Source organism: Amblyomma maculatum, chromosome 2, assembly GCF_055883805.1.
Source record: "Amblyomma maculatum isolate TAMU_Amacu chromosome 2, ASM5588380v1, whole genome shotgun sequence".
NCBI lineage: Eukaryota > Metazoa > Arthropoda > Arachnida > Ixodida > Ixodidae > Amblyomma > Amblyomma maculatum.
Genome location: NC_139345.1, coordinates 132,231,934 through 132,253,812, shown reverse-complemented (window position 1 = coordinate 132,253,812; position 21,879 = coordinate 132,231,934). Strand labels below are relative to the sequence as shown.

Here is a 21,879-nt window from a genome sequence, read left to right as displayed (position 1 = left end):
AGAAACACGAGTTTTTTTTGTGTGTGTGACTACCAATTTTTTTATTTCTCGGCTTTTGGAACAAGTCACATTACTGCAAGGACAATAAAAACGCCCAAAAAACTTGGGGCCAAACAATCCTCCCCACATACGGTTACAAATAGAAAAAAAAAAAGGCTCTTGCTACACCCAAAGGCAAAAGACAAGACTACAAAAAAAAAAAAAAAGATACCTGGAGTACAGAAGTCGGCCTTTTAAACTTGTGTGTACTTCGCGATATCGCCAGGCCCGCCCGGCATGCCTTCATTATATTAGTCAGACCTAGCATTTATTCAAAATCACGATCGGCGGGATGTGTCGCGATTCTTGCTCCACCGAATCACAAAATGTACAGAGTTAAATTTGGCCTACGTTTTCTTTTCAGGCACGCACGCGAAGCAGTGCCACTCGTAAGCGCCGCATCTTGCAACGAGACGCGAACGCAATGATGGGCGTAATTTTTTTCTCTGTCGTCACGAGTAAAAGTGCTATGTGCTTTGGTCATTTGTTCTCAGGTGGACAGTATTCTACATGCTGTCATCGCCGAAACGCAGAGACCTCCGGCATAAAGAAATCTGTGTCGTCGGCGTCTTCCCCCACCTAACGCCAGGACCGAGAGGGAGTTTGGCAATGGAATCTCCCAAGGCTGACGCATGTTACGTTCCGTTACAGAAAAAGAACCGAGCAAACGCTCAAAGAGGACGAAGAATCGGGAACGTAAAAGCCCCGAGGGAAGCAAAATCCATCAGTAGCGACTAAAACTGTTTTTGACCCCCTCAACAAAGTTATCTGGCAGTGTTCGTTTCTCTCAACTAGGAAATTATGAAACAGAAAACGCAGAAGTGTGAATTCGTCTCACTAAAATTGGAACACCTACCCAACCCCATTGTCCGACTGACCAAACCCCGAATATAATCTCGTAGTACACATAAAAACACTGCCTGCAAAAAAAACTCCGCCCCTATAATTGTACAAGTTTCGCGTCCCTCGTAAGGTACGCGCTTTCTCGGACGCCAACAGCATCGCATGTAAAAAGGGAACGAAAATACCGGGAACCACACCGCATAAGCACCTGCCAGTTCCGGCTCGCTCTTCTCCGCCCATTCCTTGATCTTCTGACTTATGTACAGTAACCCAACGGACCGGCGAAAGCGGCCACATGGCCGCAATGCCAAAACCCTCGTCTTGCGTATAAATATGCGATGCACTTGTGATAAGGGCCGCTGGCTATGAGCCCTTTCCCTTCCCGCTGATGGACCCTATGTACAGGTGCGCCGAACTATTGAACAGATGACATAAAAATGCCTGTGCCGCGCAGCAGACACTGCACGGCCAGGAACTGACTTTTCAAGCACACGAACTGCTAGTTGTAGATAAGGCACATTCTTGGTGTCGAAGGAAAAATAAAAAGAATGGCCACGATGCACCAGCCACAACGGATGGAAGCGCGCTCCCAGTCAACCCCAAAATCAAACCCACGCACAATGCTCCTTCCGAAGAACTCGAGAGAGCCCAAAAGTGCGAGTCGCGAAGGCAGCACCAAGAAAAGGTAATCAAGTTCTTGGTGACCAGCAAATTACTCAGAACCTGCCCCTAAACCCAACCCATGCATCAGCGTTTAATCTGCTAGTAAAAACCAACTACCCCTCCCCCTATCCCCCTCAACGCGTACCTTATATTTAAGATTGGAAGCAGACCCCAAAGGCACAGCATTCCATAAAGCAAGACACTTCTTGCCAACAGGAAGGGATGAAGACTAGACTTGGAAAAGCTCTGGCCAGCACTGCCCAGAAAAGTGCCTCATCAAACAGATTTTGCAAGAACAGCTTCCGAGCAGACACTGCGCCGACAATGCAAGATCTCTGCAATACTCCACTCAATCTAGAACACATACTCCATTTCCTCCCTGCAGATGGCAGCAGAAAACCTATCTTGCTCCCTGTGTGATCACAGACTTTCATAGCAGAGGAGAAAAAAGTGATAATGTAGCTCATGCCCGGAGAGAATGGAACCGAAATAAACCTGCAGGCCATATATACACACATACAACTGCATGGAGGTGACGCGTGACCACCCGCACAAATGAAAGCGCAGCGACGTACATACATATATTACAAGGGATGGTTTCTTTAACAAATGAGAATGCAATAAAGAACTGTGTGTGATCCCTAGGAACTCATTCGCCTCGAACCCAGTCAAGTCAAACAAGTCTGCTCTCCTCAAGCACCTCCCTGGACTTCCTACTTCCCACCACTTTCACAATATCCAGAATTAAAACCTGGATATACCGCACTGCTATTCTCAAATCTAGGCCCTGGCTGCACACCCAAGGATTAAGCAGCTATGACGACTAACAAGCAATTCTGCACAGTGAGGGATTGGGACCCACTCCTCTAGAACAGGTCAACTTCCGGAAAATGTCTGCGCGTCCCCAGGCAGCGGAAGACCGCCACACGGGTGGCCAACGACGTTCCTCCCGCCCCCTCCATTGCGCCACCCACGATGTGGGGCAGCATGCACCCAGAAAGCAAGAAAAACAAAAAGGGAGAGAGAGGGGTGTGTGTTGTACGTGCAGCCCCGGGAATACTTCCCCCACTGTCATGGTCCCTAGCCCCCTCCTCTTGGCAGAATAAAAAACCTGCACGTCCTGGCCACAAAAAAGAAAGACGCCGCCCAGAGAGTGTGCGAGTGGATCAATTTTTCCACTCAAGGTTTTGTTTCTTTGGCCACGGAAGGTCTCTGCTCTGACGCGCCGCTGCGCATCCACGGACAGATTGACAGTTCCCCCCACCCAAAGCCCGTCAACCCTTTCCCTGACCATCATACTTGTATTAAATTTAGCCACAAATAATAGGAGAAAAATTAAAGCAGCTTGCATCAAAAAAAGCTTGCCACCTGAGCCACTCGACCAAAAACGACGGCCCTAAGCAACAAGAAAAAAAAAAAAGGTAAAAAAAAAAAATGCACCTCACTTTAATCTTCTCAGCCTCGCAAGTTCATCTGCATAACCTTGTACACGAGTACCAAACCGCAGCTGCTTCGATACTGCAGCCACTCAAATGCATTCGCAAGCTTTGTTCAAGTTGCCGATTTTCTTTAAAACTAGAGTTACTGTACACCTAGCAAGAACAGCAATCTACACACTTACATAAAGAAGCCCTTTGCTACTGAACCCCCTCCCCCATCCCCACGACAGGCGGAGGAGGAGAAAAGGCTCAGAAAGGAACACAAGCTCCTGCACCCGCCACAAAAACCTCTGAAAAAGTCACAAAGGACCTCCCCATTACACTTCCGCCTTGTGGGCCTTCATCTCAGATACAAATGTACTTTCATCAAGGCAGGTTGGGCAGGCAAGGCGTGCCTGACAGATGCGCCGCACACTCGCACAACAGGTCTCTGCACCCCAGAAAGGCTTCGCACAAGAGAGGCCGTCCTCTGGAAGAGTGCCGCTGATAGCTTTGTGGTGCCCCGCCTCGTGGTGGCAGCCGCCCGAGGCTCGATGCACCGGAGGCCGCGCAGTGCCAAGACGCGGCAACAGGGCGGCAAACAACGCAGAACAGTGCACCTCAGCTAAAGTGCAGCACAAGAAACACTTGCAAAATGCTACATTGCGAGTTTATAGAGAAAAAGCGTAGAAAAAAATGATTACCCGACAGTAACACAAGCAATTGCAACGATACCACGTAAACAGCACATGGCGCATTTCCATGGAGGTGCTGCTCCCTGTTCCTCAGGGTACAAAACAAGCATTCCGAGTCCGCGCGTGTACATTCTTGGGTACAAGCCGTTCTTGGCACACCGGGTAACTGGTTTAAAATAGCATTCCACTCGTTTCAACTTCGACCGCTGAAAACCATCAAGCTTTTCCCAACCCTGTTCACCTCAGACGGATGCAACCACTTCATGACAGCACGGTGCTTGAGAATACTCGTGGCTAATGCTTGCATTAGCAGCCTCTAGCAAAGCACCACAACAGCATTTTTTCTGCATCGTGCCGCCTTACACAGTGACCAAAACCACAAAAAACAAACTGAAACATACTACACACTGTGCACAAAACCAGTGTTCACAGGCTGCAGCACAACGGCTCTCCACAGCACGACATGTTGTGAAGAGGTTTGACGACTGTATGATAGGTACTTGTGAAAGTAACTCACTAGGATGCCGAAGTTCATCAGTTGCTAACTGCCGTACAGGAAAAATTCCATAAGCAAGTAGGTTGAGATTACGCAGAGCTCTTCTTGAGTACCTCTGAGCAGAGAAAAAGTGCGCGAGGCTAAATATAAAAGCAGCCTGACCAAGCCTGCTGCGACTGACTGCCCAAAATGAAAAGCACAAAAGGCAGATTTGGTTATCGCTGCTGTTCACACAATGTCTTCATCAAGCACAGAGACAAACATGGAAGTCGGAAAGACAAATGTGGCCTGCATGCACACCCAGAACACACATACAGAATAAATAAACGAAGTGTAACCTTGTTTCGGAGAAAGATGCTACGTGCGGAAGACAGGTCCACAAAAATCAATTTGAAAACAACCTACCGATAGGTTCCCCACCGCCTTATACTGAATTGACACACACCAAGATAGCATTTTTCACCAAAAGTGTAGTTCTTGGGAGTACGTTCAACGACGGGATATACTCCAACGAACACATCTACACCACAGTGTGATGCAAAGCAAGAACCAACAAACAGTTTAAGAATCACCTTTTTCTTTACTCATCTGTGCCAACAAGTGTGCTCCAATTTATTCTTCAAAGTCACACTCTTTTCCAAATGCGCGTCTTCCAAGCTCAACACAACAGAACTAATTCCTCAAATTACGACACAAGCTGCCCCTGTAGGCGAGTTGCAGTTGCTTTAACAAGTTACACGCAAGACCAGCTGCCACCGACAAACGAATAATTAATCAAGGACGCTCGGGAGCACTACGTCTAACCACAAGGCAAAGAATGATGCTGAATGCATCAGTTGCTGGCTGGCTTTCAAAGCGTCACCCTTCCCAAATGTATGCCAGTAACGGCTGGAAGGTACGTGTCAAAGGATAAACTGAAAATAAAGCTCTCCTGTATCGATTTAATATAAATAAAAGCGAGCAAGAAATGATAGTATGCAAGAGAAATGCTCTGTTGACAGTAGGCGAACACACAGGATCAGAACAAATTAAAAGTGACATGCACTGGCGAGTCTGTCTCTGTTTGCTCACACACATGCAACGCACACACACGTGTGAACAGGAAGGGGGGATGGAGCTATCTTACACAAGTACGCACAAATGAAGAGACTATATATATGTGTATGTGTAAACGCCTAGGTGGCGGGCGGTGCAACACAGCGGCAGAGAAAAAAAAAGATGCGATCTGCAAAAACGCGTGGTTGGGCTCCCCACCCAGTAAAATTCCTCAATCCCTTTAGAGGACAACAGACGTTCCCGCACACCACACAGCTGCTGAGCCACAGGGCTAAGGCTAGCAAGCACCTAAAACCAAACAAAAAATGCAACCAGGGCCACGAATAAGGGGAGAAATGTGCCATCCCAGGTCTGCCCAAGCATCTCGTCTAGTAGTTCATTCAGCACACAGACTGGATGATGACACTCGTAGACTGCATCACTGCCCAGGTGTGGCTAAGCAGCTGTATGAGGGTGGTCGAGTGTGAGGTGGTGGGTGGGAGGGGAGGTGGGGGAGGAGAGAGAGAGAAGACAACAGTGGGGAGGCATGTTGGCTTTGGTGGAGAGGCTTCTCAATTGCCCCACCAGTCGTTGGAGGAACTGCTGTAGTTGCCTCCATAGCTGTTGGGCCGGTATCCACTCATGAATTGGTTGGAGCCATAGCCGCCGCCACCACCGTACTGGGGCGCTCCCCCGTAGCCGCCAGGTCCTCCGCTGCGGCCTCCCATGCCTCCAGCGCTGGGGGGTCCTCCCCTGGGAAGGTCCCGAGCTCCTCCTCCTCCTCCGCCACCGTACTGGCGGTAGTCACGGCTGCCAAAGCCACCCGAGGAATAACGGGAGCTGCGCAAAAGAGAAACGTGCGGCAACACATGAAGCATAGGGTGGCAAAAGTGGAGAATTGGTTCTTATGCATGTGGGTTCACTACCCCAGTAAATACAGTAAACTTGACATACTGCAAACTGTTGTCAGTAGTTTTGGGGCCATTCGATAATTCGTCTTTTTTCCCCAGTCCCCTGAAGTTCGATTTAACAGGCTTCTACTGTCTTATTAACAGCAACACAACTGGGCCACATTGCAGCAATGACAAAATATACTTTGTGCTTACCTGCGCCCTCCTCCCGAGCCAAAGCGGCGCTGGTTGGTGGCTCGTTGCTCTGCCTGCACTTCCTTGGCCAGGGAGGCCAGCCAGTCCGGCAGTTCCTGCTTGGTCTCAGTTATCAGCTCCACTAGGTCCAGAGCCATGTTGCGGTTCTTCTCATTGAAGAAGGACGTCGCCAAGCCTATGACAAATATTTTATTAAAATTTCATGCAAAATTCAAGAGTCCTTTCTTTTGCCACAAGGACTTTGCGGTCCACACCAGTGCCACGGTAGCTGCATCAGGAGCATTACTGGGAGAACAATGGTTTCGCCATTGCAAAAAATTAAGGAAAGCTGTACCTGTGAACGTGCCACAATCAATTTAGTCTGACTTTGCTTTGGTCGGGTTCTTATCTGACCATGTCGATAGCATTAGTGCGGCCAGTGGTAGCAATGCTGGCGACTGCGATTCCGCTGCGGATGTCACTATTTCTACAAAGAATTTGGCATTCATAAATATAGAAAGGGGAGTCTACAACACACACTACCGGAATACACTCTCCCAAAAATCAACTTTCTTGCAATGTTCCCGTTTTTAAAGCTCGGGTCCATCCTTAATTTAAATAAATAAATTTAAAAAATGCAGACTTCTTACTGGCATATATTATCTTGGCCTCGGGGAGCTTGTGAGAAAGCAATTCATTTTTTGTTGACACATTCAGGAGTTTTAGAAACGAGAAAAACGTCATTTTTGCTGAGAAATATAATGAGGCCACCAATCGTTTAGCTCCCAGCATATGCTCGAAATGAAGTTTCCTGCCGCGAGGCAAAGCCAAATACATATGGTGAAGATTTATAGGCGAAGCGATCCAGCCGGAGCACTCTCAGCACAAAAAATTGGTCCACAGTGCGCCCTGTGGACCGCCGAAACGTGCACATGCAGAGAAGACATGCTTCACTGCAACACGACGGGCATGCCGTTTTTGTCACATGATCTCTCCTTCAATTCATCTCACGGCGTGGTCTACCCTATCTTTGCACTACGTCAGTGGCAGTACATGTTCCGTGCCACGACCACTCTTCCGCCATGCCTCAGACGCTGCAAGTATGTGCTATGCAGGCCTCGCCTGCACCATTTTTTTGTACAGTAGAACCCCGCTATAGTAAACTTGGATAAAGTAAGAACTAGGATATAGTAAAGTGAAACTGAAGTCCCAGTTCATCTTCCATAGACAACTTTACATTTTCCCCCCTGTATAGTAAAGATATTTTTGGTAAAAATCAGTTATAGGGCGACGACTCCCACGATAAGACATTGTCGTGTGCACACTACCTAATCGCGAAGAAAATAATTTTTTGTATTTCAAAACAAAAATAACACCTAGTGTCCTTTTAAGTGGCTTTTCCACCAGGCTTAGGCAGCATTCAGGAGAAGCCTACTTTACGAAGGCCTTGGAGCCGTGAGGGAAAGCACGCAGCACGTACGGAAAAAAAAAAGAGTAAAGATGTCTACAAACACTGAAAGGAGGTGGCGCGGTCCATTCAGAAAGCAAGGGAGAGTAAAAGTGCACCAAGAAATAGGAAAGGGGAAGAAACGAGCGAACATTCCCAGCACTGTGAAGCGCAGAGCATGAGGCAGGGGAGGCACGAAGTGGAGGTGCAGCGTGTGCGGTCTTTCGGGTCTTTCAGCACTTGACTGCCACACTCATTTATCATTTATTGCCTTTTAAATACAGAACAGCAAAAAGTGGCACCATGTTCATGCAAGGCTTTGATTTTCACATCTGCTCTTGAAGGCATCGGATCGCTGAACTTTCCCCCGCAGTTTTGTTGAGTGCCACTGTAGAAGTTCTGAAATGTTTCACCTAGTAACTCGAGAACAGGACCTTTGGAGCCGCAAACTACTGGATGCGGCAAAAGAGCATCTCTGATTTCTAGCGGAGATGAGGGTGTTAAAACCAACTTTTTTAGTTATGGCTAGATTCTCACAAAGCTTTGCACACAGATGCATTTTTCCTTCCAGATTTAAAAAATGTACAGCCGTCGACCGTTTTTTCAGACTTGGCGGGGCCCCGGAAATGGTCCAATAATTGAAGAGTCTGAAAAATCTAAACTTGAAAAAAATCACTTTTCTGCGAAAAATCAGCTTTAAATACCACGAAACTCGCTGCTCCCCATGTTTTCTTTATATGCCGATAACAGGGAGTTATAGCACAGCGCAATCTGCTACTGTGATCGGCTTCCGCGTGCCGCTATGCTCACTCGCTCCTGTGATTCGATATGGCGGGTACAGCCGCCAGTGCGCTCGCGCTGGATGGTGCAGACACGGCAGGTGTGCCCTGCAGAAACGGATCATGCTAAGCGGTAACCGCTATAACCCTCCAGTTAGAATATCTTGGCCACTCATGCTTTCATCATGGCCATGCCACTTCAAGACGTATTGCGAAGCAGAAGATTGTGCCTCAAACAAATGCATGGACCGAGCGGCGATAGCCAAGACCGCGAGAAGGAACTCGAGAGAGAAAGTGAGCGGGACGAGAGCCCCTATATGAAACATGGCTAGGCCTACTCGCTATGCTCGGCAACGCACGGCAAACACACAGAAGAACAGGCAGTCGAAGCGATCAAGCTAAAAGAAAAAAAAAAAAAAAAAAAAAAAAAAAAAAAAAAAAAAAAAACACTCCGGCAGCGACATTGTTCTGGAAGCGGAAGCTGCTAGGCAAATAATATAGCCTCGATCCAGCGTCAGTTTAACTGAGGAGTGGCACGCCAGGCCAGCACTGGTTTCGAAGCAACCGAAGGAAAAAGTAAACAAACAAGATGGCGGCGGCACCGGTCAAAATGTGTGGCAGTGTGGCTTGGAATGTCCGAAAAATCAAATAGCCCTCACTACAGTGTCCAAAACTTTGAGCCTCGTAATACATTCGCGTTTATAAGGTATGCTGTGGGGCTGGGAAAAAGTCCAAATAATCAAGCATGTCTGAAAAATCAGTCTTCGACTGTACTAAACATATTACCATACCCTCCCCATATACTGGCAAGAGCTTGCCAAACAATTACCTAAATTCTATGATATAACGGTCTTGCCATATTAATAAACTTCTACAAAGTTTAAGGTTAAACACAGCGGCATACTTATAGAAATGACATAACAAATTGGGTAATGTTTCAGAATGGAACTTTGCTGTACAGCGGATGCAGGGCCGCAGGCAGGGTCCCATGCTGGAGCTAAAGCTCGAACTGCCACATCCCTGCGCACAGCGACAAGATTTCTTGCGCAATTTGCAAAAAAGGGGAAAAAAAAAAAAAAACATCTGCAGAACTCTCGGCTGAGAAACGCTAAGAATGGCGGCGTGGGTGGGGATCATGAGTACCGGCTGAACAGTACAATCTATCGATGCCGTCTTGGATGCCTCTCGCAAACGATACTGCTGGACATGCTGCTTTCATTTTTAATACACTCTTGATACGGCTATGCCTTAAAGGTCCACTGAAAGGGGTCACAAAGAAGGATAAACAACGCCATAACACTGATAGTTATTGAACCACCCATCATTCTCCCGCAAAAATTTTCGATCTAGCTTCTGCAACACCAGAGATATCAGCGATTAAAAACGACCCTTCCAATTTTCCCTCTCAACTCATACGCTGAAGGGAGCCATAAAAAAACAAAAAATACAAGCAAGTTCAAAGCTCCGCCCAGACATACGTCACTTCGACGAACTTCCGGTTGCCGCGCGCCCGCTCGCTGGTGGCGTACTTGGCGTGCTCGCGCCAACCCGTCCTCGCTTGCACACACCTGAGGAGTTCGCCAGTTCGCGCAGCGACGGTTAGTGTAACCGCGAACCCGTGGTTATCCTATGTTACACGGCGGACCAAACCATGGTTGCACCACTAACCGCGGTTACCGCAAACCGAGCTTGACGACCTCGGTTTGCGTCGTTAACTGAGGTTATGACGGCGTCTGTTGACGGAAGCTGCTCGTCGGCGCCCGAGTGCGCGAAACGTACGAGCGGGTCTGCTTCACAAAGTTATTCATTTGCCCACTGTATCACGTTTAAGGGGGGACGAGGGTCTTAAAACTAACTTTTTTAATTATGGGTAGAACCTTGTGAAACTTTGCATACAGATGTGTTTTTATCTCCTGATTCCAAAAATCTAATCATAATTGAGCTAGTAGCTTTAGATCAAAAGTTATTCTACAAAGTCTAGAGTGTAATTAGGTAATTTCTTACGCACCATTAATGAACTTTCTCATTCCATTTTGTTGCTTTTAATTACATGAATTGATAGCCAGAGAGCTCCCATACCCGATGACATTCTTCGTTTTTTTCTAAAGACATGTCATCCTGATATTGCTGTCAAGAGTAAAAGGTTGCAGTATATGACTCTGAAATTCGTTAGGCTAATTGTAAATTGCTTTTTATGCATGCACTAAACAAAAAAAGTAAGAATGTCATCGGGTACCTCATTCCTTTCCGAAGAAAATGGTACCAATGTTATTTTTGTGAACCAAAAAGAAGTTATCAAAACCCTGCGTAAGGCTGAGGAGACTGACCAAAAATATGAAACCGAGAAAACTGCATTTGAAGTTTGACCATATGTTATATTATGAACCGCTGATACCTGAAATGTGATATTTCCCACTGAAAATCACATATTCTTCACATTTCTGAAACTGTCTTTAGATTCTGGATATGTCAACTAAAAGTGAAGATATCGCGGACAATCCAAGGCCAAGATAGCATAGGCCATTGGGAATTCAGCAAAATTTGCGGACCTTATGTGTAGACAAGACAATAGCAATATTTCAATAGCATATTGCTAATTATTGCACGAGGGCTGCAAAACCTCTATTAATAAACAGTTCTAGTCAATGCTGATGGTGATTTGCACCTCTCCAGGGCTGTCTGGTGTGGTTCGTGCTGACGGAAATTTACAATTGTCCGGGGCCGTAGTCAGGGCACCTGTCTCCCTTGTGCCTCCTAGAAAGACTTTTTTTTTCAGCGTTGTTGCTGAAGAAGGCTGCTGTAGATTTCTGCAGCCTCATCCTGTCCTTTTCAAGACTCCGGCGAAGGAGGTTGCAGCCTGGAGTGTAGCCAAGGCCCAAAGCTACACTTTCATTAGTTTCTCTTCTGCCTTGGTTGAATACTGCAATAGCTTCAGCAACTGCTCTTGTTACACTGAGCAGTGATGCATGGCTGTTCTTGGACACTTGTGTCCAAATTACAGAGTGCAGGCACTCACTGGAATTTTGTGTCTTGCCATCAGCACACCTCTCCAGCAAGGCGTCATCACTGAGTCGAGCAAAAACTGGCTCTAGTGCTGTGCAAACAGAGGCTGGTAAACAGTCTTTGTGAGCAGGAGGCTCCTCGGCATTCGCGATAGCACGATTGTATTTGCACCATGAGTTCACGCCATCGGGGCACAAGCTGTGGTCGGGGGCACTGTCTGTCGAAGACATGTGTCGAAGCGTGGCTTGTACTGCCCTCTTCATTTCTGGCACGTCATGTGTGTGGCTGCGGAGGGCGTACCCGTAGTAGTTGGTTATCTTTTTAATTTTTTCCTGAGTCAATTTTCCTCTGCCTCCGAGTGTTTCGCCCTGGGCCTTTTTTTTTTCCACTAAACTTCGTAGTGCAGTGCCCATACGCTTGTGCACATGATTGAGGCAGTCCTTTTTTTCTATGGGGACAAACCCATAAACGTTTTCTGCCTGCAAAGCGTGGAATGTGCGGCTGTCTCCATCACAAAGTATTGTAGTGTAGCGGAGTCCATTTTTGGAGAGCGAACGCTTGAACATCACCAGGGCTGCCTCAACTTCCATTCGCCCTGAATTGCAGTCTATGTTCTTCTGGCATTCGTGCTCTGCCAGCCAGTCTTCATAACCTTCATCTGAAGGTTTAGGACCGATGGTACATCCAAGGCAAAAGTTGGAAAGGACAACATGATCAATTACTAGACCAGTGTACATTTCAATGATGCAGCCCACTCCAATATGTGATGACCGCCCTCTGGTCATCCAGGTGCCGTCAAAAATAACGTCAATGTTATTTGGAGGCTGATAAAGGTCTCTATAAACTTCCCTGACAACACTAACACTAGCAGCTTCAGAGGCTGCTGCAGTGCCCTCGCAAACCTCGACCACTTTCCTTAGGTGGGCTTGAAACGTTTTGTGGTGGAGACCTCTGTGCGACAGGTTCATTCCGGCACAGAAATCAGAGAGGGCCGTAACACCTTTCCCGATGCTCTGTATACTTTTCATTGCCCTTATGTTCACCTCAAAGGGTGTGATTTTGGCAGGTCCTTTAGTCCTCGGCGACGAAAAACGCGCCACACGATAGTCGCACGCCGAACACGTCACCTCCAGTTTCACTGCTAGGCCGTACTGTTTGTCGGACTTGTTGAGATCGAGCGCAGACAGCCCGCACTTGCCACACTTCACTTGCGCAAAAAGCTCCTTCAGCACTGCCATGTCCACCACGACAAAGTTAGTGCCCGATTCTGCCTCCTCCGTGTGCTCCAGATTCACTTCAAGCAGATCGAATTTGCGCTGCGTTGCCGGCTTAGCATCCATGCCGCGCTTGACTGTGTCTGCGTGTTGCGTACGCGTGGCGATCTCCTTTGCCGTGTAAAACCCCGTGTCGAGTCGACGAGACGTGCTGGGACCGGGCCTCGATTCCGGAGCAAGTTCATCAGGCGATGCGGCAGGCGATGCGGCAGACGACGCTAGCTGCGGCTTCGAACTTTCTTCCTCCGGCATGGTCGAACGGTGGGTAGGCGATGGAACAGGCGACGATCGCTGTGGTTGGGAATCATCATCCGGCATGGTCGAACAGCGGACAGGCGATAAGGCAGGCGATGCTTGTTGTGGCAGCGAGCCGTTTTCATTCGGTACGGTTGAACATACCGACGTCGAACCTCGCTTCGCGTTGGGTGGCCGACGCTTCCTCCTCCCGAACGCATTTCGCGTCGTCGTCTTCAAACGCGCGTCTCCCGGCATCGCTACTTTGTGCCCAGAACGTATGCGACGTAGGAAAGATTAAACTAAAATGCTTTCGTGAAACCTCTCTAAGCGAGCGCTGCGCAAAAAGAGACGCGGTCAGGCGTGCGATGCGAGTTTCACGACGGCAAGCGCAAAAAGAAAACAGAAAGAAAAAAAATGGCACGCCGGATCCGGTCGGCCAATGGGAGGACTGGAATGGAAGGCTCGCCTCGCGCGCGGGAGCTTCGGCCAATCAGCGGCGCAGGAAAGGCGTTCGGAAAACTGGCGAGGGCGGTCGCTCTCCTATGCTGACGCCATTTTGACACGGCGCAAAATACGCACAAAGAAACAAGCTTCAAAACGAGCCCAAGATGGCGGCGATCGGCCGGGTGCTTCACCCGCGGCGAGCGCGGGAAGTTCAACAAATTTCGCACGTTTCGGGGCATTTCGGGGCTCCCGTGCTGTTTAGAAAGTCGATTTTACCGTATTTCCCGATTGAATTCAGCGTTAATATTTACAAGGCAGGTGCTCAATAGTACAAACATTTTGAAAATGAGTTTTTCCCAAAACCGACTTTTTGGCCATTTTTGGCCGTTCTAAGACCCGCGTCCCCCCTTAAAGATCGGTGTATAGAATATGGTGCCGCCCGACGTCTTCGATTACGGCCGACAGCGCAGCGACTGAGCACTGAAGCCTTGTCGTGCCTACAGTATCGTTTGAACGGCTTGTTGCTGAGCAGAACGCCAAAAAATACGCGGCCTTAGCTATGAAAGTACACGAGTTTGCAACGCTTGCAGCACGGGATGCCGCGAGCAGGCTGAGGTACGTTACACAATTACCGCGGGGGTGGAACGTGCGAGCGCGGCGAACGCCGGCGCCGTGCGTGACCGTCCCTAGTCGTCGCTAGGCCTATTGTTTCGCTTCGAAGCCGCGGCGGTCGACGCTTTGGAACATGATCAACGCTGTCGTAAATCATCTACTTATGAAACTGCCTTATAGTGATTCCTATCCTGCCATAGTAAAATAATTATAGGATTAACTCTACCGACGCATTAATTGCAGAGCTAGTACAAGCAGATCGGATCAGCCGAAATGCGGCAGCTGGCTTGAGCAGAAACTAGCTTGTATCACGGCTATCATTCTTACCAGCAATTTGCTGCTGGTCAGCGATCCTCACGAGGGCTTCATACTTGATATTCGGCTCAATATTCCAGACGCCAACAAATTTTAGCACGCTTTATTTCGGACATCGGTGCTAACGATCCGCCGTGTCGGTCGCGAACGGTATGCGGGAGGAGGGACACAGCGGCGGCGTTTACGGCGGTCAAGGAGGTGCTGCCATCGTGCGGTGCTTGACCGTGCTGTTGACGCCTCGTCGGACTACACTCCGATACTCCTGAAACCACGTTATATAAATAAGATATTTGTAAATGAAGCTTCGTTCTGCCGATCCCTGCGTCGCTTCGGTTGCACTTAATGGGCAATGGCCACCTAACCGATAAGGGCGGCGAGCTGTAACAGCCCGCACAGAGTTCGAGCAGCGCACGAGCAGACGACTTTCGCAGCTACCGGAAGTGTGTCCGTGACGTCATGGCTGCAGTGGCCGTAGCGAATGGCAGCTTCTGGCTTGCTTGCCAGTCAACATGCCCGTGACGTCACGGTCCTGGGAAATAGTTCCATGCGACACCGCCAAACGACATCCTCTGTGCCCGCGAAGTTCAAAAAACGGTTTTTAAAAATTAATAATAAATCACTGGCTTTGTTCTAAGGAGTTATACTTTGGTTTAATGCTCAAAATAATTCGTTCTACACATTGAACGCGTTTATCAGTGTCTTCTTGGGGGCCGTTTCCGTGGACCTTTAAGACCAGTGCCGGCCGTGAGAACGATTGATATGATCACAAAAGCACTTTTGAAACATGCAAAGCAACGGTGAATATTAAAAAAATGCAGGCTAGTCAGTCACACTAGCAATGGTGAAGCGTGAAACGAGGGGATTGCCCATTGGCGGCAGCCCAGCCCGTCGTCCCATTTTTGGAAGGCCATGATCGATGAGAGACCATTCCTCTCACAAAATTTCGCTCGCGCAACGAATTTGGCAAAAAGAAAAAGCGTGCGCAGTGAAAACTTTCGAAAGTTCCGAGAATATGCAGGAACCAGTGGCAAGCAAAGACATCACCACGGTTGAAGTAAGCCTACAGTGCGTGCTGGCGCCGGCACTGAGCGAGCGACTGTGTCCACTGAGACACGACAGCGCTACAGCCTTCGGATTTGGTTGAAAACCAGGAATAAAGCCGAAGAAATGATACAAGAGCTAGTTACCCGCAGCGACCAAAAAAAAAAAAAAAAAAGTGGGCCTCATCGACAGCTGTGGTGCCCGTCCCACTGACTGTACACACAGTCGCTGTGTGGACGACAGTACCTTCAGTATTGTGATCTGGAGTCCCTCAACAAACTGTTGTGTGCCGCGAAGTGCAGAGTGTGTGGTGGGGATGTACAGGTTTCAAGAGGATACCGCAAGTGCGGTCTAGCGGTGAAATTGTCTTTGGTGTGCTCAAACTGCGGAGACATTTCGTCAAGAAGGAGTTCATCGCGCATGTGAAGCAACCAAAAAATAAATCCGTTTGCCGTGAACATTTTTCCGTACGAGCTGTGCAAACTATGAGGACAAGCAAAGCCAAATACTGCGTGAGCTCAATATGAACTCAGGCCTCCATAACAACTGAAGGATGGCTGAAAAGAACAGGCGTTGAACAGCAGAGTTTGTATGCAAGCATGTCTCAGCTGAAAACATGGGCCTTAGAAAAGATTCATTCAGGCGAGAACAAACAGTGAGAGTACATGCCTGGTGTTTACTAGCCCACAGGATATCTAAATATGTATAATCTTTTTTAAATTTTGAATAAATTATACTTTTTTCTCTCATCTTCTCAAAATGCAAATTTTGTGCATTTTCATGACTGTTAAAGGTCCACTGAAAGGGGTCACAAAGAAGGATAAACAACGCCATAACACTGATAGTTATTGAACCACCCATCATTCTCCCGCAAAAATTTTCGATCTAGCTTCTGCAACACCAGAGATATTGGCGATTAAAAATGACCCTTCCAATTTTCCCTCTCAACTCGTACGCCGAAGGGAGCCATAAAAAAAAAAAAAAATACAAGCAAGTTCAAAGCTCCGCCCAGACATACGTCACTTCGACGAACTTCCGGTTGCCGCGCGCCCGCTCGCTGGTGGCGTACTCGCGCCAACCCGTCCTCGCTTGCACACGCCTGAGGAGTTCGCCAGTTCGCGCAGCGACGGTTAGTGTAACCGCGAACCCGTGGTTATCCTATGTTACACGGCGGACCAAACCATGGTTGCACCACTAACCGCGGTTACCGCAAACCGAGCTTGACGACCTCGGTTTGCGTCGTTAACTGAGGTTATGACGGCGTCTGTTGACGGAAGCTACTCGTCGGCGCCCGAGTGCGCGAAACGTACGAGCGGGTCTGCTTCACAAAGTTATTCATTTGCCCACTGTATCACGTTTAAAGATCGATGTATAGAATATGGTGCCGCCCGACGTCTTCGATTACGGCCGACAGCGCAGCGACTGCGTACTGAAGCCTTGTCGTGCCTACAGTATCGTTTGAACGGCTTGTTGCTGAGCAGAACGCCAAAAAATACGCGGCCTTAGCTATGAAAGTACACGAGTTTGCAACGCTTGCAGCACGGGATGCCGCGAGCAGGCTGAGGTACGTTACACAATTACCGCGGGGGTGGAACGTGCGAGCGCGGCGAACGCCGGCGCCGTGCGTGACCGTCCCTAGTCGTCGCTAGGCCTATTGTTTCGCTTCGAAGCCGCGGCGGTCGACGCTTTGGAACATGATCAACGCTGTCGTAAATCGTCTACTTATGAAACTGCCTTATAGTGATTCCTATCCTGCCATAGTAAAATAATTATAGGATTAACTCTGCCGACGCATTAATTGCAGAGCTAGTACGAGCAGATCGGATCAGCCGAAATGCACCAGCGGCAGCTGGCTTGAGCAGAAACTAGCTTGTATCACGGCTATCGTTCTTACCAGCAATTTGCTGCTGGTCAGCGATCCTCACGAGGGCTTCGTACTTGATATTCGGCTCAATATTCCAGACGCCAACAAATTTTAGCACGCTTTATTTCGGACATCGGTGCTAACGATCCGCCGTGTCGGTCGCGAACGGTATGCGGGAGGAGGGGCCACAGCGGCGGCGTTTACGGCGGTCAAAGAGGTGCTGCCATCGTGCGGTGCTTGACCGTGCTGTTGACGCCTCGTCGGACGACACTCCGATACTCCTGAAACCATGTTATATAAATAAGATATTTGTAAATGAAGCTTCGTTTTGCCGATCCCTGCGTCGCTTCGGTTGCACTTAATGGGCAATGGCCACCTAACCGATAAGGGCGGCGAGCTGTAACAGCCCGCACAGAGTTCGAGCAGCGCACGAGCAGACGACTTTCGCAGCTACCGGAAGTGTGTCCGTGACGTCATGGCTGCAGTGGCCGCAGCGAATGGCAGCTTCTGGCTTGCTTGCCAGTCAACATGCCCGTGACGTCACGGTCCTGGGAAATAGTTCCATGCGACACCGCCAAACGACATCCTCTGTGCCCGCGAAGTTCAAAAAACGCTGTTTTTAAAAATTAATAATAAATCACTGGCTTTGTTCTAAGGAGTTATACTTTGGTTTAATGCTCAAAATAATTCGTTCTACACATTGAACGCGTTTATCAGTGTCTTCTTGGGGGCCGTTTCCGTGGACCTTTAAAATGCCTTTATTTTTTATTTTGGGCGATGTTTAGCAATTGAGATTTGAATATGACAAAATCAGCTTTTGAACATGGTGACGTGCTTTGAAGCAGGCTGTCTCGCTTTCCAGTCAGCTCATCGTTACTGGGTCTTTTAGTTTGCTCATTGGTAAAAAAGAATTGTGCATTTGGCTGCCCTCTAAATCAACATTCATGATCGTTAAATTGCCTTTATTTTTTATTTGGGGCGATGATTTTGCCCCTTCCAGGCCTAAAGGAGAAATTCGATTCAGCACCGAAGTGGTCAGAGTTCAGAAAACCAAATGGCGCTGCTAGCCTGAAATTGCCACTGCACCTTCGTTTGCGCATCATGAACTGAATGCACGGATGTGAAAAACAGCGTAATGGTACTCAAATGGCTATTCTAAAATATACAAAGGTTTTTACAATGTTTCGTACATAGTCAAATAGTCAAGATCTATTTACACTCTTTTGCGACCATCTGCACATGCAACGTGGATGAGCATGCTTAACACCCTCATGTTTGGCTGAACAGGATTCCTGGCTTCTAAAGTGCTGCAAGCATTAAAATAAGAGTACAGAGTTCCACAAAAGTCATTGGCACCCAAGAAATCCATAATGCACCCAAAGCCACTTGAGGACCCTGGCTACAGACTCAACAGGAGGGCTTTTAAAGAGGCCCCGAAAAGATAATTAAATGGCGTTTCATGGTGCCTTCAAATATGCCTATGCGAGACAAATACTGGCGCGCACAAAAGACTCACCCAGGTTGCCCACACGTCCCGTACGGCCGATACGGTGGACGTACTCTTCAACGTCACTGGGCAGGTCAAAGTTGATGACGTGCTTCACGTTTGGAATGTCCAGGCCTCTGGCCGCGACCTGCACGAAGGCGAGCATTAGCATTACCTAGTTTTATGCTCTGCCAGTATAGGCACCTGTGCATTGCATCTCAAACAGCACATCAGCATCATTCGTCAGTGCAAATTGCTATTACGAGAGCATGGACTGGGTCACATTTGCACTATCCTCTACTCCATTTAAGGGGGGACACGGGTCTTGCGGACCAAAAAATCGCGAAAAAATCACTTTTTAGAAAATGTGATTTACGAAATCAGTAGCTCTTTATCTACCTATCTGCTAAGTTTTTCATCTCTAGGGTCGGTATTTTAGTCACAATGCCAATTTATATAATCGATGTCGCCCAAATTTGGGCCGAAAACGACCCCCGAAACAACCATTTTCCGCGAGGCGTAGCTCCCATTTTGTGCGCGGCACCGTAGCCATCTTGGTCTCATTCGAAAGAGCCGCCTTTCGTCTTCAAATTGCCGCCTCTGCTGTTTACATTCGCCCATTGGTCGCATAAAAAATAGCAAAAAAGAAAACGTAGAATTTGCAATCCCATTGGCTTTCGAGGTGCACGTGACGATAAGGCGTCTCCGCATTGGTGGAGCTGGCTGACGGCGTCTGCTCGGCGCGCCCGAGCCGCGGGGAGACGGCGGAGACGTGACGCCGGCCGCGCTTGGTTCCGAACCGCGAGGTGCGTTCACGGCAAGAATTTGTGAAAAAAGTGAAAAAAATAGTTGAATAATCATCTCAAGTGATGCCCTGCCCCGGCTGTGCGCGCTCAGGCCGACGGAAATCGTGCGCCGAACGATCGTGTGTACGAGCCTGAAGTAGGCCTAGCGTGTTCCCCAGCACGGGGGACTGCTACTGCCAGCGGTCGCACCCGCCGCGACAGTGATAACGCAGGCCGCAGATGAGCAGAAAGATAAGCTCAAAACAGGAAAAGCTTGAACTCGCGCCAACTCCAGCAACGAAGCGGTAGACGGATTGTGTTCGTAACGATGACGGCAGCGCGGCGGACAGTCCGCTTGGCGATGCGGAGTTCACGATCGTCAGATCTAAACAGTTTGCCGAGATTGGCGAAGCGTAAAACATACGGCGGCGATATTGGCATTTAAAAAAGTGAACGGGGATAAGGAATCGCCGTCAAACTTATTCTCCAATGCGTAAACTGCGGGACACGTCGTCTTCGTAGAGCTCGCTGCGCGTTTGCGCCGATCGGACCTCGTTCATAGTCCTTAGGGAATTCACTTGCTTCCAGTGCAATGCAGAGCACTGGGAAGCAGCAAACAGCTCCAAATTACATTCCTTTTCCGCAATAAACGTTCCTCACCGCGGTCTTGATACGAGGACGTACGTAAAAAAAAAAAAAAAAAAAAGAAAAAAAAAAAGAAAAAAAGAAAAAAAAAAGTGACAACTGAATGTGCTGCAACTGCAAATCAAAATAAAAGAGGCGACACTTGGACGTTGGAAAGCAAAGAGACTACATTCCTGGAGGTTTATAGCCATTTTAAATTGTAAACGTGTGCATTGCACCAGTGAATGTCTGAGAGCAGAGAGGAAGCGTGCTTCCTCTGCAGCTTTTCAGACTGCAGCAAAACGAAAGCAGAAGGGCAAACCCAATGCAGATTACTGTCCAGGAGCCTTCTAGGCCACAGTGGCCTGCATTTCTACAGTTTTTGTTTGATTAAATTAGTGTTTGACATTGCAATTCGTTTTTTCCATTTTTCTCAAAATGAAAATTTTGCCTACCCTTCTATTTTGTGGGTGGCATTGTGGCTCTCCTACTCGTTAGATTGTAATGATTTTTCTTTTTACTGGCTCGTGAGTGTTAAAGGAACACAATAAAGCTATTATACAAGGTCTCAACTGCATGAAAAATTTTTAAACATAAGAAGATGTAGAAAGGGGGTGGTTGCACTTGTGAAGCTGAAACTTAAAACTTCCATAACTTTGGCTTGTAGTAAGGCAGGAGCACAAAACTTGTTTTATTGTGTTCCTTAGACATTCAGGAACAGATCCATGTGCATTTTAGCAATTTCCCTTCAGTAGATATTTTTACAAGCTTCCCGCAAGTCTGGAACAGCAAAGTTGCTGTAACTACTCAGCAAATTTATGTAGAAGAAAACTAACAACATATTTGAAACCAGCACAAGAATTTACATAAACCCTGCAAATTTCATACTGACAGGACAAATATTAAGAAAATTTTGCTCAAGACCCATGTCCCCCCTTAATACTCATCTGTCAACGCAGCCAAGACTACAGTGCTTATTTGCAATCCTCGTCCGCATCATAATCTAGTGCGTTAAAAATAAAAATGAATTGACAACTAAAGTGAACATTGGTTGATATTATAGTAGACAGATTCAAGTGTTTTATTTTGCAAATTGATTTTTCTTTCATGTTCTCTAGAATTGAGTGATATAGATTTTTCATATTCTCCGGTGCCTGCTGTATCAGGTTTTCGCAGCTGAGCCAGCAGGTCACTGATTTTTGAGTTTGTGAGAATGGCGTCGCTGTCAGCTACTCGCTTGTTGTCTTTCCCCGCTGAGACTTCGAATCGCCTCTTCTCCAAGGTGAAGCCTCTTCTAGACTGCAAGACTGTGATTGTTAATGTCTACGCAAGCATAAGGAAGCGCTGCCCTGAGAAGACTGTGCGTGACATTCTTGCAATTGCGGGCGAGATGACAGAGGTGAGCCTTGGACAGTTAAGGGGAGGTGCGCGTCGAAAAAGAGTTTCCAAGAATTTTTTCAGTTTTGAGTGACTAAAATTATCCTTGGGCACTCAGCTACAATTCCCTGAAAAAGTAAGGCAGAATTCAAATGCAAAGTAAGCAAAAAAGCCCATTTTATTGAGCCACGGTGGCTTGAGAAACTGCGACTTTCCGCAGACTTTGTCAAGTTGCGAGCGTCTGCCTCTCGAAAACGCAGCACCGACCAGCATTGCCATTTGCTTGAAAGGCAGAGTAAGCCTTTTTCTCACAGACA

The 21,879-nt window shown here is 47.8% G+C and overlaps 2 protein-coding genes across 3 annotated transcripts in view; both read right to left on the bottom strand.

Moving 5' to 3' along the window:
- Positions 1 to 11: 11 nt before the first annotated feature.
- The window catches only part of bel (ATP-dependent RNA helicase bel), a 57,037-nt gene continuing 35,169 nt past the window's right edge, over positions 12 to 21,879 (bottom strand). For both annotated transcript variants that reach the window (XM_084595289.1, XM_084595288.1), the window contains exons 11-13: positions 18,807 to 18,924; positions 6,296 to 6,470; positions 12 to 6,029 (exon numbers count right to left, since the gene is read on the bottom strand). In XM_084595289.1, coding sequence (XP_084451415.1) covers positions 5,762 to 6,029; positions 6,296 to 6,470; positions 18,807 to 18,924 — 561 coding nt within the window. In that variant the 3' untranslated portion in view covers positions 12 to 5,761. The remainder of the gene's footprint in view (positions 6,030 to 6,295; positions 6,471 to 18,806; positions 18,925 to 21,879) is intronic.
- LOC146199910 (uncharacterized) lies at positions 11,206 to 13,428 on the bottom strand. The gene has a single exon (XM_084595885.1). The coding sequence runs from the start codon at positions 13,267 to 13,269 to the stop codon at positions 11,206 to 11,208; it is 2,064 nt and encodes a 687-aa protein (XP_084452011.1). The 5' UTR covers positions 13,270 to 13,428.